The sequence below is a fragment of the Danio aesculapii genome, chromosome 6 (assembly GCF_903798145.1).
Source record: "Danio aesculapii chromosome 6, fDanAes4.1, whole genome shotgun sequence".
In the NCBI taxonomy this organism is placed as follows: domain Eukaryota; kingdom Metazoa; phylum Chordata; class Actinopteri; order Cypriniformes; family Danionidae; genus Danio; species Danio aesculapii.
In genome coordinates this window covers 6,089,365-6,109,135 of record NC_079440.1, presented here as the reverse complement: position 1 = coordinate 6,109,135, position 19,771 = coordinate 6,089,365, and the positions used below count along the sequence as shown (strand labels likewise).

General features: G+C 34.6%; 1 protein-coding gene across 2 annotated transcripts in view; it reads right to left on the bottom strand.

The window, feature by feature from the left end:
• Window positions 1-17,327, bottom strand: part of nbeal1 (neurobeachin-like 1) — a 136,955-nt gene extending 119,628 nt beyond the window's left edge. For both annotated transcript variants that reach the window (XM_056459402.1, XM_056459403.1), the window contains exons 1-2: window positions 17,101-17,327; window positions 12,795-13,155 (exon numbers count right to left, since the gene is read on the bottom strand). In XM_056459402.1, the coding sequence (XP_056315377.1) occupies window positions 12,795-12,845 (51 nt within the window). In that variant the 5' untranslated portion in view covers window positions 12,846-13,155; window positions 17,101-17,327. The remainder of the gene's footprint in view (window positions 1-12,794; window positions 13,156-17,100) is intronic.
• Window positions 17,328-19,771: the final 2,444 nt, after the last annotated feature.

The following is a 19,771-nucleotide window of genomic DNA, read 5'->3' as shown; positions in this document are numbered from 1 at the left end:
TCCTGTCCATTCGACATGCCAGAATCATTTGACTTGAGCAGCATATTCTCTTTTCTGCCATCCTTTCCTTGCTATCCTCCTTTTCATGAAACATTGCAGGTTAAACACAACTTGAGCTTAATATGTCGTCAACATGTGTATACAGGCTAAAACAAATTAAAGAGACAGTTCACCCAGAAGTGAAATTTCTGTCATCATTTATTCTCCCTTCACTTGTTCCAGTTTTTTTTTTTAACTCCATTGAAAAGCAGCTGGAAGGGCATCTGCTGCGTAAAACATATGCTGGATAAGTTGGCGGTTCATTCCGCTGTGGCGACCCCAGATTAGTAAAGGGACTAAGCCAAAAAAAAAAATGAATGAACTCCATTGAACACAAAAGAGGGGTGGCATGGTGGCTTAGTAGTTAGCACTGTCACCTCACAGCAAGAAGGTCGCTGGTTCGAGTCCCGGCTGGGTCAGTTGGCATTACTGTGTGGAGTTTGCATGTTCTCCCCATGTTCGCGTGGGTTTCCTCCAGGTGCTCCGGTTTCCCCCACAGTCCAAACAAATGTGCTATTGGTGAACTGAATAAGTTAAATTGGCCAGAGGGTATGAGTGTGTGTGTGTGTGAATGTGAGAGTGTATGGGTGTTTCCCAGTACTGGGTTGCAGCTGGAAGGGCATCCGCTGCATAAAACATATGCTGGATAAGTTGGCGGTTCATTCCGCTGTGGCGACCCCTGATAAATAAGGGACTAAGCCGAAGGAAAATGAAGAAATGAATGAACACAAAAGAAGATATTTTGAAGAAAGCTGTAACCATTGACTTTCATAGTATTTATTTTGTTCTATAGAGGTCAATGGGTTCCAGCTTATTTAAAAATACATTCTTTAATGTACAACAGAATATAAAAATTAAAAAAACTCATAAGATCTTCAGTAGCTTTAATAGCAAGAACACTTTCATTTTTGAGTGAACTATCCCTTTATAACCCGTGGCTCTAGCAAATATACAATGTTTATTTCTGTAATAAATCTTGTAATCGTAGGCACATAATGACATTATGCACGGGCTCATTCAAACAAATAAGGCTGTTTGTTTACAACAACACTCTCAGAAATAAAGGTACAAGATCTGTCACTGGGGCAGTACCTTTACACAATGGTACATTTTTGTCCTTAAAGGTAATTGAAAGTACATAATACCTACACACACAACAAGTTTTGTAAATTACACAGTATTTAACTGTAATATGAACTAAATATTACTATAGGAGAGTTATGCAGTGTGTTACTGTATTTTAAAGTTGCATTGTGAAAATGACAGTATATTTTACAGTAAAGATACACAATTCTGTAAATACATACACAACAAGATAAATGGTGCTGTAAATGTAAATACAGTATTTGTGCTGTAATTGATTTACAGTAAATTACTGGTGAACTGAACTGTAGTGTAAACTGAATTTTACTGTTATGCGATATGTTATTGTATTTCAAAGTAGCATTGTGAAAATGACTATATTTTACAGTAAAGATATACAATTCTGAAAATACATATACGGCAAGATAAATGGTGCTGTAAATGTAAAAATTATATTTTTGCTGTAATGGATTTACAGTAAGTTACTGGTGAAATGCTGCCAGTAAGTTACTGAATATTCAACAGGAAATTGTTAACCGGATAAAAAGTAGAAATGTTTACCTCATAGTCCCTTAAAGGTAGAAAAGTGAACCTTAAAAAAAAGGTACAATGTTGAACTCTAAAGGTACTAAAGTCCACCTGTACAGTACAAAAGCGCACCTTTTGAAAAGGTACCATCCCAGTGACAAATGTTGTTCCTCTATTTGTGAGTGTGCAGCAGCCATTTTCATGCCTACACTGGGTAAAACACACAAAGACAAAAAATGTCATTTAAATACGTAAAATAATACAATCTAAACAGACTGCCTCTGCTTTCTTCTTTCTCTAAGTCGAATATCTTGCATGTGCAGGTCAGTAGTGGAATAATCCTTCACAACGGGAAGTCGAGTTCCTGTGAGGATGGGATAGGGACTGTTACCATGGAGAGGCATGAGGGTATTTGTGAGAGAGAAGGCATAGACGACACTTTCCAATCTCTCTCTCTCTCTCTCTCTCTCTCTCTCTCACTTTAACACATTCCTCTATCACAGTTTTCTTACTTCTCTCTCTCACTTCATTCTGTGTCCCGCTGTCCTTATCTCCTCTCACTCTCTCGTGTGTATATACACCCTGCAGTGCCTTCTGAAGCTGTAAACCAAATGGCAAAAGAGGAAAAAACAAGGCAACAAGGAGTTAAAGCAGTCTAGATGATTTATGCTCACTAGTGTCATGGTCTACAGATGTGCACTCAGTTTCTGTTCATTAGCATCTGTTTTTTTTGTGTGAGCTAATGTAGGCAGAAATTAATTTACAGAGTTTACACAAAACAAAATGACTCTGGGTGTTTCTCAATTCCAAGAACACAGAGAACAGACTCACACTCTTGTGGAGAACGATCTTGCCAAGTTACCTTGAAAGAACGACCTCAGGAGATCGCGAGAACAGAGAACGCGTCCTCTGAGAAATGAGATGCTGCGTTCTTCCCTGGTTCTTCCTGATGGTCACATGACCTTCACGCGTTTTTAATGGAAAATTATTTAAACATTACAGCATTCATACAACGATTTATTTTCCCCTTTTCAATATATACTATAAACAAAACATAAACATACATGGCACAATGTAATAGAACTCATTTTAGTTAGAATTTCAGCAATATATATATATATATGTGTATGTATGTATGTGTGTGTGTGTGTGTGTGTGTGTGTATGTATGCATGCATGCATGTGTGTGTATATATATATATATATATATATATATATATATATATATATATATATATATATATATATATATATATATATATATATATATATAAAACCCTATTAAATTAATCAATCCCACAAAGAAAGCAACCTAAACTGTGTGGCAATGCATCCCAGGTAAAACTAAACGTTATCGTTTCTATTCAAGCCTTGTGTTTGTTGCTGGAATTAGTGTGACTTTATTTCAATTGATTTCACATTACACATGGCAGCCTATGAAACAATATGAACACAGAGTGGCTTAAACACAATTAGAGGCTTCCTCATTGTCCCTCTTTAAATAGGCCTAATGCATGAGTACAGTATGTGTGTGTGTGTGTGTGTGTGCGTGTGTGTGTGTGTGTGTAAGTGTATAAATAGCACACAGGCCAGTAAAAGCCGTTTATAGGCACCACTGAAGGACAAGCCCTGGTAATCACTGGTCTTAACTGGGTCAAAGGTCAACGCGCAAGCAGCTCCGGCTCATTCAGAAGACAACTGCGGCTGTCACACTGCAGCGCGAATGTGTGTGTAAAGCGAGTCCATGCAGTCTATCATTATCCCAGTATGTGTGTTTATGGGAGAACAACTGTAACCAGGAAACACAATTAACCATACAGTACGTTTGAGAAATAATAATAGAAATACTAATATTACGGGGTTTTTTAGCACACACTATCGAGATAATATTGTATCAAGAGTTCATTATCGAGATGCGTATGTGGCTCTGTGGTTAACAATGTTGCCTCACAGCCTCGCTGGTTTGAGTCCCGGCTGGATCAGTTGGCATTTCTGTGTGGAGTTTGCATGTTCTCCCCATGTTGGCGTGGGTTTCCTCCGGGTGCTCCAGTTTCCCCCCCAGTCCAAACACATGCAGTATCCTCTTAAAGCCCAAGCTGCTTTTTACATGCATTTTTTATTTCTCTTTGCTATTTGGGCTTATAAGAACCTAGTTAGAATAAAAACCTAAGTATTGTCTTTTGATATGATGTACTTTAAGAGAAAAATGATGTCCATTTATGTGGACTCGTGGTCCGAATTTACATAAAACACCTTTTCCTGGATTTTTTTAATGCATATATAACATATATATTTTTTGAACATGTTTTGACTATCAGAGAGTAAAAACTATTTTTTTTCTAATTTAATTTCTCTTAATTTTCTTAATTTAATTAGTCTAAACTAATTTTGGACGGTTAAAAATAATGTTTGGGACATTTCACATGCTGCAAAACAGTTGCAGGAGGACACTGCATGTCTGTAACAAAACATAAAACATTCAAAGTATTTTAAACAGCCACTAAAGAGCTAAAATGTGCTGTCCATGTATGCGGACACTCAAGCCCTACCAGGCTATAGGTGAATTGGATGAACTAAATTGAACGTAGTGAATGAGAGCGTGTGTGTGTGTGTGAATGAGAAAGTGTATGGGTGTTTCCCAGTACTGGGTTGCAGCTGGAAGGGCATCCGCTGCACAAAACATATGCTGGAATAGTTGGTGGTTCATTCCGCTGTGACGACCCCTGATAAATAAGGGAAGTTCAAGAAAAAAAATGAATGAATGTTATACCCCCAATTTCTTACAGATGACATTATTTTTCATTACATTTCTTTGCATTTGATTTCATTGACGTTCATTCATTCATTCCTTTTCCTTCAGCTTAGTCACTTTAATTATCAGTGATCACCACAGCGGAATGAACCGCCAACTCATCCAGTATGTTTTACGCAGCGGATGCCCTTCCAGCTGCAACCCAGTACTGGGAAAAACCCATACACACTCATTAACAATTTAGTTTATTCAGTTCACCCATTACGTATTTTTTGGACTGTGGGGGAAACTGGAGCACCCGGAGGAAACCCACCCAAACACGGGGAGAACATGCAAACTCCACACAGAAATGCCAACTGGTCCAGCCGGGACTCGAACCAGCGACTTTCTTGCTGTGAGGCAACAGTGCTAACCACTGAGCCACCGTGTCGCCTATTTCATTGATATTTTGTAATAAAATAAAAATAGTTCTACAGAATTGTGAGAGTATGGTGTTGATGTTTATTCTAAGCAAAAAATAATTAGTGATTCTCATTTTATCCAGAACTGCGCAACTCTACTCTTGGCAATTGTTAACAAACAGTGAATTTCTGTGAATTACTTTCACACGATGGGGTATATGCCCAAGTATGCTCGGCATACTTGCATAAATGTGTTCGGAAGTATGTATGTACATGCCATGTTTAAACATTTTTTGTATGTCTGTGCATGGTTTAAAGTCACCCTCTATCTATGCTGAATTAATGATGATAGTTGACTATGTCGCTTAAATTATTTGAGTGTTGTCGAGATGTTTGAATGAGTCATGTGACCATAGTACTCAAAAGAGACTCCAAACGCACCTGATCACTGTTACCCTGATGAAGGCAGATCCTTGCCAAAACGCGTAGGTTTCTTTTAAGATTAAGCCAAGTGAATAAAGGCTTTTTAAATTTGAGTCCGAGTGCCTTGGACTAATTTCTGATGATGTATGCTAATAGGACTTTTAATTTGCCAGTAACCTGGGTTAAGTGCTTCCGGTGAACTGAATGCCATTGCAAAATCGGTGCGTTTAAGGTCTTAGTTCTTTAAAAATCAGCGATCTCCACTGGCTGAGTGATATCCGATATAAAGTGGGTCTTAGATTGTACAAGCAGCACTGCACTAAATTACATTTCCCCCGCCATGTCTTTAAAATACGAGCATTTATTTTACCCTAGTATATTCAAAGGAGCTTCTGTGCTAGCCTGCCGATTCTGACGGGCGCTTGCGAGTAAACAGCTTTTTGGCTCGTTTTACGCTTGAGCAACTAAATTAATGCCAAAGTCTATTTAACTGACTGTATTTTAATTAAATTACAACATTGATGCTGTAAAAGGAACCGTATAAAATGGAAAAAAAGTCACAATAATCGGTCACCGGAAGTTTATCAGTATTGGAAGAAACACTAGCTCGGCATATACCCTATTCACATATGGTAATGGGTATTTGGTTTTGACCAATCGCAAGAGACCTGAGCCAGTCCAGCCTGATCTCACAAGAAAACGTAAGTATTTTATGTTTTGTCAGTTTAGTGGCTAATTCGTACGTGGGTCTTAGATTGTACAAGAAGCACTGTACTAAATTACATTTCCCCCGCCACGTCTTTATAATATGAGCATTTATTTTACCCCAGTATATTCAATGGAGCTTCTGTGCTAGCCTGCCGATTCTGATGGGAGCTTGCGAGTAAACTGCTTTTTGTCTCTTTTTACGTTTGAGCAATGAACGCTGAAGTCTATTTACCTGATTGTATTTTAATTACATTACAACACCGATGCTGTAAAAGGAACCGTATAAAATGGAAAAAAAACTCACAATAACAGGTCACCGGAAGTATGGAGGAATTAATCAGTATGGGAACAACACTAGCTCAGCATATACCCTATATGTGACTGAATAGGGCTCATCTTATTCTTCAACCAAGGGAAGCAAACAGTATACTTTATTACACAATGAGCAAAAATACAGCTGAGCAGGAAACAGAGGTCAACGCTTTGCTGTCACAACTTAATACAGGTGGCAAAACAGGAAAACATGACTCAAAGCAAATATGGCCTCTCGCAACTAAACCAGAAGATTCCCAGAACAACATTTCTCCAGCATGAATGAAATCACATTATTGATTTCTACAGCAGCTTTATATTTTGCGAGCAGATCAACAGAACATATTGAGGCAGACCAATCATTTAATCCCACACAAATAAATGTCCCAGAACTCATTGTGAAAGTCTGCCGACATTCATAAACGTAAATCAAACTGACGTTACCATTAGGCTACATGAGCATGCTTAAGAGGAAAAGTCAGATTGCACTGCGTTCTGTAGATCACGGGCTGGTTAATGTATGAGAGCGGAAACCATAAACAAAAGCAAAGGTCATCCTGCAGAAAAGCAACCCTCACTGCGACATCAGCTCATGAAGGAAATGATGTCAAGGACAGGGTTGAACATCTCATTGGGAGATTTGCAAGACTGCAGGATGGTGTGATCAAAAACGGCATGAAACTTTCCAACTGTCAATTATTTCTGAGGGGAACAAAGGAAATGTAAAGGGCGGGGCTTGATTTTGTACAACGGGGAAATGATTGGATTTGTTACCGGTCAGTGGATCAACTGACACCGGGCCGCACAAGAAATCATTAATTATTTTTGTTTTATTTATTATCGGAGTCTGAACAATCTTTTATTTTGAAGAATGACCGTACTCCCACTTGAGCACCCAAATTTACCCACAAGCAGCAAAATGTGTAAGAAACGGACGTCTTTGGAAAGTTTCTTTGCTAAGGGGAAAGGCTCAGTGAAGAACCCACGAACTGCCAAGGAATGAATCCGCAACCCATTTTTCAACAAATCAGGTGAATCCAGCATGTCTGTGCAAGAAGATCAACTGCTGGAGATCGCAAATGACGGCGGCCTTTTAGGGGCTGTTTGCATATCGTTTTTCTAGAGTTCGCGCAAGTTTGTTATTTCTAATGGAGGTGTGCGGCTTCCATACGCACCCAGTTAAATGCATGCCATGAGCGCACCTCAATGACAAGACCTGACCAATCAGCTTCATACTTTGTATGGAATGTGCACATTTCGGTAGACTAATTATCTCAGACAAACACAGAACACCTAAATACTGCAGTGCTTTGTAATGTTCTTCATAAATGAAACTTGCATCAGGGTGACAGCAAAGAGCATAGAATCATCAAGAAGCGACACTCTAGTGCAATTTGGGAAACAGCCACTAGATGGTGCGGCGGCCATTTTGGAATGAAAACTCCAACAGCATTTTATAAGTCTGTAAAATAAACTATTAAAAGTGCTGATGATTGTGATAGTAAGTGTTGTATTGTCGTCTTTCAGGTTGTATCTCAGCGTCAATGTGATTTTTAAATAAATAAATAAAAAACAAAGCAGCAGCTTGCCATCGCGACAGCAATTAGATCCAATGGACAGCCGATCGCTTTCACTCCAAAATGGCGGAATCCGGGGTTGTGTCTGGGCGCTGATGTTGCAATGGAACGTTCTATTGAGTGTCGCCTCTTGGTCATTCTAAGCTTTTTAGTGTCAGCAATGTTCAGCTTGTCATCCTCTGAGAATATGGTTGATGGTCGCCTAGCAACCTACAAATCATAATACGCCCGAGTTCCATTTATACCATTTACACCATTCCATTTATAAGAGCTTAGAATGACCAAGAGTCGACACTCAATAGAACGTTCCATTGCAACAGCAGCGCCCAGCAACAGCCCGTGATTCTGCCATTTGAAAGTGAGTGAAAGCGATCGGCTGTCCATTGGATCTCATTGGTGTCACGATGGCAAGCTGCTGCTTTCCTTTTTATTTATTTATTTAAAAAGCGCATTAAAGCTGAGACACAACCTGAAAGACGACAATACAACACTTACTATCACAATCATCAGCTTTTTTAATAGTTTATTTTACAGACTTATAATATGCTGTTGTTCTATTAGAATTTTCATTCCAAAATGGCTGCCGCTTGACACTAGCGGCATCTAGTGTCGCCTCTTGGTGATTCTATGCTCTTTGATTGAACCCTTTAGGGCAGGTAATTTCTCTAGGCGGCCATTTTTGAAACGCCTTTTGGGCAGTATGCTCGGGCATTCTGAATGGGGAAACATCAAATTCTCCCAAACTGTTAGCCAAGCTTCCAATTACATTACATATTTAGAATCACTAATAAAATTAAGCAACAGCCATCTCATAAGTTTCATTTCTAAACGTTTGTATCAAACAAAAATGGGCCCTAGGTAATGCGCATGCACACTGGAAAGGAAGGAGATCACGACACCAACCTCATTTATGGCAGTTACACATGATCATCCTCTGGATAACGTTTCGTCAGATCGTGCTGTTCTTCTGAAGTAATCCACCACTTGGTCTTGATGGCGAATCTCCTCCAGAAATAACAGCGACTCTGTTTACAAGTTTGTGGTTGTTTGAGTAGTTGCTGTCATGTGATGTGCGTTTGACAGGACGGACTGTACCTCGCGTTCGTTTCATACAGATTACAAAACCAAAAAAGGATTGTTTTCAAGTGCACTTGGTTCATTTAAAAGTACAGATTTCAAGCTTTATGTGGATATATTTCTCATGTCTGTGAAGTAAGAGATTCGCTGAGATTCCAGGGCATTTTTTGTCCACAAAACCTGTCGTAAAAGTGCACATCTGGTACGAGCTTCTCCCCCGGAGAAACGTCAGTCTACAGTGATCGATGATTGGCTCTTGTACTAGTAGGCGGGGCTTCATTCACTATATTGACCGTTACACTGTTCCCCATTCAAAACTAAACGAGTGACATGTCATGCGTATTCTAGAGTCTTTGATAGAACGTACTTTTCTAACGGTCTAGTAGTACATTTAAATTTAAATACAGTACCTACTCAGTAGTAGGTGATTTCGGACGCAGCCATAGTCTTTAAAACAGAATGAATGAGTGAAAACTTTTCAGATATTCTGACTCTGATTGGCTGTTGTTATTTTCCTCTCGTCTTGACTCCGCCTATAAGTGTTCATTTTCAGCTCTTGGTTCACCTTTGGGCAGCTCCAGCCAATAGCAAAACAGCAACTATTGGGGAGGCGGGGATAAAGATAGCAAGGCCCCATCTGATTGGTCAAATTTAGACAAACAACCAATGAATGAAATAAATGTAATTTATTGAAAAAGATCACAGCAGGGCCTGGGTCAGAGTTCAAAATAGCTCAATATTCCACTCTGTGGATTTTCCATTAATGAACCCATATAGTTTTCTATGCACATGCTGTACTGTCATGACAACGTGGGTAAAATTACACCTCTTGACTTGTTCACGGTCAATAAAAAGGTTTTTTTTATTTGCTTGTGATTTTTGAAAACAATATAATCCATGTAACTGAGTTAAATTTAAAAACTCATACAGAAATATATTTAATGAAATAATCAGACATTTTTGGTCAAGCACATCCAGAATTTTCTGTTTCAACCCAGGATTTTCATGTCAGTGCATGCTAATTTTTGTGGCCAAATGTGTAAAACCTCTGAATGGTTTAGACCCCATTTAAACCTGCATTTGGTTTAGTCCACTTAATACAAGACGTAAATAAGGCATTATTTGTTTAGACCTAAATCCCACACTCAGTGGTACAACCCAGGCCTAATATTGAGTTTTGGAAATGGTATTTATTCTGGCAGGCCATATGGATCAGTCTTGAGTCTCTACAGACAGCCGTGACTCTGAGGGGCTCATGGTCTAATCTCTGTATTACGCTGACATAACAGACTAAAACACACTGCTGACAACTGCAGACGCTCGGCCTCTGGAGGAAGCAGAATATTCTCTCTTGTAGAAACCATAACAGAGTGGAAAGCGTATGTGACATTATGTTTGTTCTGGATCATCATTTGCTTATTGAAAATAATTTAGCGTTAATAGTCTTGAACTGCGAACAGAGTCTGATGTGAACGAGGATCTGACAATACATTGATCTGTACTGGCAACACAAAGCACAACGATTTTAAAATTTACCTCACAAATAAAATATTTGGTTAAATATTTTATTTTTTATTAAATAAATATAAATTTAATCTGCAGTTATATTGTATTTTTGCTAATAAAAATAAGGTAATTTATTTATTTATAAAGCTGATAAAAGTCAGTACCATGTATAACAAAAACAAACAAACAAAAAATGATCAGATGTCATTTTAGCAGAAAATATTTTCGCTATTCATTACATCTACTTTTATTTTGTTTTTACTTTCGCATCCACTAAAATTATTTAAATTAGCTATATTTAAGCTCAAATAAATTGTAAATATTATATAAACAATTAAAATGATGCCTAAAAAACTAAATAAATAAAAAAATTATATATATATATTCATTCATTTTGGCTTAGTTCCTTTATTAATCTGGAGGAATTAATCACAGCGGAATTAACCGCCAATTTATCCAGCATATGTTTTACGCAGCGGATGCCCTTCCAGCTGCAACCCATCACTGGAAAACATCCACACACACTCATTCAATTTAGCTTTCTTTAACTTGTACCGCATGTCTTTGGACTTGTGGGGGAAACCGGGGCACTCAGAGGAAACCCACGCGAACGCAGGGAGGACATGCAAACTCCACACAGAAACGTCAATTGACCCAGCCGAGGGTCGAACCAGCGACCTTCTTGCTGTGAGGCAATTGTGCTACCCACTGCACCACTGTGATGCCTCTCTCTCTCTCTCTCTCTCTCTCTCTCTCTCTCTCTCTCTCTCTCTCTCTCTCTCTCTCTCTCTATATATATATATATATATATATATATACATACATACATACATACATACATATATATATATATACATATATACATATATACATATATACATACATATATATATATATATATATATATATATATATATATATATATATATATATATATATATATATATATATATATATATATATATATATATATATACATACATATACATACATATACATATACATATATATATATACATATATACATATATATATATATATATATATATATATATATATATATATACATACATATACATATACATATATACATATATATACATATATATATATATATATATATATATATATATATATATATATATATATATATATATATATATATATATATATATATATATATATATATATATAATTCCGCAGATTTTTAGCCCATCATTAATTCTGTTTATTTACTTATGTAAATGTGTGTAAATTTATATTTATTCGGTTTTTAAATCAATTACAGTAATATTATTGACTAATATGAAAATATTCATCTTAATTATGTACAATCCAGTTTGTACAGTAATATTTTCTGTCTTTTAGTAGAGATATTATATGACAGACTTGCTTTGTTTACCAAATAAAGTGAATCTATTTCGATTTGCATTTTAAACATTAACTAAAAATTAAAAAAGATATTATTTTTTATTTCACATATTAAGGTTTTAGTTATGATACTCCCAAAATAATTCCGCAGAAATCCGCAGATTTTTACCAAAATTCTCTGCAGAAATAGCAACAAACGTCCGCAGATTCCGTCTGGCCCTACTTATTAGTGAATGTACATGATTTCACTTCCATTATGTGATGCATTTCCATGCAAACTATATACTTTATATTAACAATAGTTTTTTTTTAAGTTTAAGTTTTAGTTAAAGTTCTTTAAAGCTAAAATGTGTAACTTCTGAACCACCAGAAAAAAATGTAACTGAACAAATCATTTAGGTTTTCAAACAAATTTCCTGAACACACCCCTTATCTGCTATTGGCTAGCCACACAGTTAGTCCTGCCCTCAAACTCACAGCATTGGCTGAGCCACTGTTGTACCACTGTTGTACAAACACAAAGTGTTTCCACCTACTAGGGAAACTATAGTCATTTCTTCAAATTAACTAAGAAGTGCTACACTAAATCTTTAGCTAAACCTTTATTATCTAAAGACTTTATTTGCAAAGCAAAAACAACAATATATTTGTTAGATCTTTAAAAAAAATTCTCCATAACCCTAAAGCATTTGAGGTTAACAATGGAGACAATCAATCGCTGTGCACTAAAATGATTTCAGCTTGACTATCTCAAGTTAAAGAGGAGGGTCGGCCGTATCTACATGTACAATCCTCCACCAATGAACAGAAGTGGACAACACCAGCAGCACCTGATCTCTCTGTACATGTCAAGCGTTCACATATAGAACAGCGTGTCCAGGCCACATGCGCCGCACAGGAAATAAATAAATAAACCCGAGCAGCTTCTTATGTGCACAGAGATGATCTGCTCATGCTCAGTGATGCGATGCACATCTGCGTGAGAAATGAAATGCATTCTGCACTGCAAGCTGCTTACCTTACTGCAGTACAGCATCCAAACCTCATACAGCCTCTCGGTCGATGCCATTCTGCCCTGCAAGCCGTGAGCATGTAGGCAGAAATCTTTTCCCGATAATAAGCCCGAAAATATTGCGATCAGTATTCCCGAACCCTCATGGTGCTGAAAGGAGTTTGCCCAAATGCCACACTCGCTCGCGGATAAAGCCCACCAATGGGTGAATGGGAGTGTGTGTTATTAATCCAGCATGACAGATCGTGTCATTTCCTCCCTGCATGGCGAAATCCCATCCATCATGTGAAGTATAGCAATCCCAGATGACTTGGACTTTTTTTTTTATTATTATATTCCCAAAAAAATCCCTCTGTTCCTCCAAGCCCTGTCAACAAACACAGCAGATGTTAAAAATAAATAAATAAATAAACAGGCAGGTGTTTATATCATTGCAAATAAGCAAAACACATTTGCATGCCACAGATAAGAGTGCAATGCATGACTCTGAGAGAAGGGGAAAAAAGATCCCAAAATAAACCAACAAGCATGACATCATCATCATCATCCCAGGCCAACTCAACATGCTCACAGAGACATCATTATACTGCTGACGTTAAAACGCAAGCCTCAAAATGGCATAAAATGATCAAAAATGTCACATTTTACTGATCCTCAACAACTATGAACATATATATATGACGCAAAATTCTGACTGACTTCCAATAACATGAGAGAAAATGATAAAAGTGCAATTTCTAGACCTTGTAAATTCAAGGAAACGAAATATAAGTTTTAAAAATATTAATAACCTAATTTAAAAAACATAATTTCTTATTTTACTGAGCCTCAACCACATACAGTTGCAAACATTGTCATTAAACCCCCTGAATTATTAGCCCCCTGTTTATTTTTCCCCCAATTTCTGTTTAACGGAGAGAAGATTTTTTTCAACACATTACTAATCATAATAGTTTTAATAACTCATCTCTAATAACTGATTTATTTTATCTTTGTCATAATGACAGTAAATAATATTTGACTAGATATTTTTATATCACTTCTATACAGCTTAAAGTGACATTAAAAGGCTTAACTAGGTTAACTAGGCAGGTTAGGGTAATTAGGCAAGTTACTGTATAACGATGACTTGCTCTGTAGACTATCGGGAAAAAACAGCTTAAAGGGGATAATAATATTGATCTTAAAATGTTTTTAAAAAAATTAAAAACTGCTTTTATTCTAGCCGAAATAAAACAAATAAGACTTCCTCCAGAAGAAAAAATATTATCAGACATACTGTGAAAATTTTCTTGCTCTGTTAAACATCATTCGGGAAATATTTTAAAAAGAAAAGAAAATTCAAAAGGGGGTTGAGTAACAATGATCGCAACTTTAGACACATAATAATACAAGAACTAAAATTATTGAAAAAAAATCTTGAATTTTTGTAAATTCAAGGAAATTACGTACAATTTTTGTTTTTGTCATTAGAAATGAAATAAATGTCGGCACTAGTGGTGTAGTGGTTAGTGCGTCGACACATGCACTCCGGTGCTCACAGCGACCCGAGTTCGATTCCGCCTCGCGGTCCTATGCCGATCCTTCCCCTCTCTCCGCTCCCCATGCTTTCCTGTCAATACTCTCTACTGTCCTATCAAATAAAGGTGAAAACCCTGAAAAAATAATTATTAAAAAAAAAAGAAAAAAAAAATGAAATAAATATTGATGACTGCTCAACTTCAACTAAAACTGGATATTTTTAAACAAAGATGGGCACCTGTTACGTCGTATCTGAATAGGACATAGTATTTCTAGCTCCTTTGAAACTGAAAATATTGTGTTTTTTTTTTTTATTTATTTATTATTTTTTTTTTTTGTAATTTTATTTTATTATTATTATTATTATTATTTTTATTTTTTTTTTTACATCTGCGGCTACTGTCGTTTTTTTTTTTTTTGTTTGTTAATAATCGCTGCTGTCACTGAATGTTCTGTTCTGTAAAATGTTTTAATGTATAAAAATAAAGTAAAAAAAAAGAAATAAATATTGATTTTGTTAAAACTTTAACAAAATATATATATATTTTTTAAAAACATGTTTGGATTTGGTCCTGGATTCCTAACAAGTTACAAAAATAATTTGAATATTATAATGAACAATCAAAAAGACTGACAGCATCAAATCATAACATATTAGTACATCTAATATTCATCTATTCCACAGTAACTGCATACAGAGAGTTAATATAGAGTTGAGATTTGAGTGTCGTTATGTTATTGTATGCCATAAAAAAATGACATATTCTACATTTAGACAGAAACGTAACCCTAAATAGTGTCAGAACATGCAACACTTCCCATCAACAGCAGATTCTTGAGTAAATTATTCATAACAGATTTGTATAATGTTACACACTTACAAAAACCCCCAAATTTGCTACATATATAACATAAAACAATATCTTAATAATGTATATACAAAACTACTAGCATCTAAACATACATCAAGCTGTTTGTCAGAACGTAAAACACTTCTTATCAGCATATTCTTGACTATTGAGGTAAAGTTGGCTTTATATTTGCACATTCAGTCTTTCTCTTTAATAATATAATTTCAGAAAAGTTATTTACTAAATCTAAATAGAGAAATCATATTAGCAGCCAATGACTCTCAAAGTACAGCATTGTTCACAGTCAAATAAACACTGCTAATGTTGTTTTGAAGTCATACTTATATGCCATTTCAGACCGAATATTCAAAGTACCATGGTAAACAATATAGGGAGCATGTCACAAGTTGATACTGAACGAATGTGCGAATATAAAACCAACTTAACCTCAATAGCAGTTTGTCAGAACATAAAACCCTTCTTATCAGCACATTCTTGACTGTTGAGGTAAAGTTGGCTTTATATTTGCACACTCAGACTTTCTCCTTAATAATATAATTTAATTACAGTATTTTTTACTAAATCAAAATAAGAAAATCACATTAGGAGCCAATAATATCAAGGTACAGCATTGTTCACAGTCAAATAAATAATCTTAATGTTGTTTTGGAGTCATACTTGCATGCTATTTCAGACCAAATATTCAAAGTACCATGGTAAACAATATAGCGAGCAACTTTACCTCAATTTCATGTCTAAAATATTTATAAAAGATTTGGATAACCTTACCAAATCCAAACATTTGGCACATATAACATGAAACAATATCATAGTAACAACTGTCAGCGGCGTATATGAGACTACTAGCATCTAAACATACATGAAGCTGTGCGTGTCAGAACAGAAAACATATTGAGGTAAAGACAGTTTTAATTATGCACATTCAGACTTTGTCTTTAATAACATAATTTAATTAAAGTATTATTTACCAATTCAAAATAGAGAAATCATATTAACAGCTAATGACTATCAAAGTACATCATGGTTCACAGTCAAATAAACACTGCTAATGTGGTTTTGAAGTCATACTTATATGCTATTTCAGACCAAATATTCAAAGTACCATGATAAACAATATAGGGAGAAATCATATTAACAGCCAATGACTATCAAAGTACATCACAGTTCACAGTCAAATAAACACTGCTAATGTGGTTTTGAAGTCATCCTTATATGCTATTTCTGACCAAATATTCAAAGTACCATGGTAAACAATATAGGGAGAAAACATATATTGAGGTAAAGTTGATTTTATATTCACCCATTCAGACTTTCTCCTCAATAATGTAATTTCAGAAGAATATTATTTACTAATTTTAATTATTGAAATCATATTAGCAGCCAATGATTATCAAGGTACAGCATTGTTGACGGTCAAATGAATAGTGCTAATGTTGTTTTCAAGTCATACTTGCATGCTATTTCTGACCAAATATTCAAAGTACCATGGTAAACAATATAGGGAGAAAACATATATTGAGGTAAAGTTGATTTTATATTCACTCATTCAGACTTTCTCCTCAATAATATAATTTCAGAAGAATATTATTTACTAATTTTAAATATTGAAATCATATTAGCAGCCAATGACTATCAAGGTACAGCATTGTTGACGATCAAATGAATAGTGCAAATGTTGTTTTCAAGTCATACTTACATGCTATTTCAGACCGAATATTCAAAGTACCATGGTAAACAATATAATGAGCAACTTTACCTCAATTTCGTGTCTAAAATACTTATAAACGGTTTGGATAAGCTTACAGATAATAATAATAATAATCAAAATAACAACTATCAGCAGCGTATACCAGACTACTAACGTTAGCATCTAAACATAAATAAAGCTGTGTATGTGTGTTTGTGTGTGTGAAACTCACCTGCCTCAACAAAAGCAGCTCGTCGAAACTCCCAATCCAAAAATCCAGGAATGTTGCAGGATCTGAAGCGCCAGTGACATTTAAAGCTGGGCTGTTTCAACAGCCCAAACTGGCTTTTGACTCATTTTTGTAACCAGATTAGCCTGACAACCCGGATGCATATGACGAATATCATTGCACTGGACTGCGACGGCTCGTTTCAAAGCCACGGCACTGGCTCGGGTAGCTTGAAGGTGTGTGTGTGTGTGTGTGTGTGGGTTGTTTTTTTTTTCTCGTCCCTAGATGTTTTACGACAGGCCGCACTTCTTTACGTTGCCTATGTGGAGCTCATGTGAGTGGGGAAAGGCGTGGCTGAAACTGGCCGAAACGACCAATCACATCAAAGCTGGTGAAATTAATATTTATGAGATTATTCATTCCTACAAAGGCTTGTTGTGACAAAATGTTTGCACTAAATTCAGTAAAAGCAAAACTTTAATGTAGTATAATGTATTAATATAATAAATATAATATAATATAAAAAATAATATAATTTAATATAATTAATAAATATAATATTATATAATTAATATAATATAATATAATATAATATATAATACAATTAATATAATATAATATAATAAAATATAATGTAATATAATTAATATAATATAATATAATAAATGTAATATAATAAATATAATATAAAATATAATATAATATAATATAATATAATATAATATAATATATTATAATATAATATAATATAATAAAATATAATATAATAAAATAAAATATAATATAATTTAATATAATTAATAAATATAATATAATATAATATAATATAATATAATATAATATAATATAATATAATATAATATAATATAATATAATAAAAAGAGTTTGGGCGGTTCATTCCACTGTGGCAACTCCAGATTAATAAAGGGACTAAACCGAAAAGAAAATGGATGAATGAAAAAGGGTTTGTCAGCAAAATTGATGAATATAATATAATATAATATAATATAATATAATATAATATAATATAATATAGTATAATATATAAAAATCTTTTACAAGCTTGAGATGTAAACATTTTGTGTAACCATTTGACAATATCTAAAAATATTAGCAACAGTAGTAGTAACAATAGTAACTTATGACAAAAGAAAAAATATTGAACAAAATACGGAATATTAGCATTGTGATATTTCATCATAAATGTTTAAATAAGAATTATTTAAGAAAAGCTGCAATACAATATAGTTGTAATGTAATTATTATAACACATTTATTTTCTTACATTTTATTTATTTTATATTCTACATTTTATATTATTATTATTATTATTATTATTATTATTATTATTATTATTATTATATTGTTTTCGAGTAAAATATAATTTGACAGTTCGTGACCGCCCCCTGTTGGACAAATTGCGCAATTACAAAAACACTTCAAAAAAATTCATCGACGTCCAATAAATTTACTGTAACATTAATTGATGGAAATTAAATATTTTGTAAGCTCATAAATAATAAATCAAACAAATACCTAGTTACAGGTCAAATGAACAACAACTGATAAAGAAAGTATTACAGAAATGACTTTTTACTCGAAAATACAAACAGCAATTAAAAAAGGACAGGACTCCGAGGAGTTAAGAATCAGAGTAAGAATATATTTCACATATGTCTAAATATCTCGTACAGTTCACATTAAAATAATAAAAAAAGATCAGTCACAGTTTGATGACGCAGTGTTGAGGCAGTGTTGATATGTTGCACAGCATTGGTGTTTCCTTATGGAGTAAAAAGACTGTCAAAAATATTGAAACCCATGAAATATGAATCAAATCCGTGCACGTGTAATTATGAAAACGTCACAAAAGAAGAAAAAACGGAAAGTAATCATGATTTTATGAGGGTAGACACTTGGAAAATCTTATGTTTTTAGATATAAATACACATTAGCGGATTTGAATTACGCATTAAACGTTTAAGACAGTATTTTTATTCCATACATTTCTTCACAGGATTAAAACGTCTGCAGGTTTTTCATTAGAGGAAGAGGAGGGGTTTAGAAATATGAACACTGAGGTATAAATACACACATACTGTAAGGCTCAGTCTGATGATCAAATCCAGTGATCTGCAGCTATATTACGATTTATGACAGGGTTTATATTCAGAAGAGCACACTAACAGCCTTTACTGTAGTATGAGCACAGTATGCGTTGAATACTTTGGTAAACTACTGCGTTGTAACTACTACACGTGTGCAGGATACACAGAAGAGCTCACAGCAGGGAATAAGACACAAGTCACAGTGCATCTCAACCAGCTTCCATCACTTATCAGACATTTTTCTGCCCATAAAAATAAAAAATTAAGGTAAAATGTTGCATAAAGTGATAATATTAGTCAGTCGGAGCATATAGTGTTGATATTTATGAACGGCTTCTTAACTGTACACTTAAAAATGACTTTCGCTGCTTTTTCTTCAATATTACTTATTTAAATGAGTTGAAACAACACGATTCTCTGATTGTTTTGGGGCAACTTAATTATTTTAAGTTCAATCAACTTAAATTTGTAAAAATGATTACATTAAAGGTGCTGTAGGTGTTGTTTACCATGCTATTCTGAATATTTTGTCTGAAATAGCATGTAAGTGTGGCTTAGTAATAAAT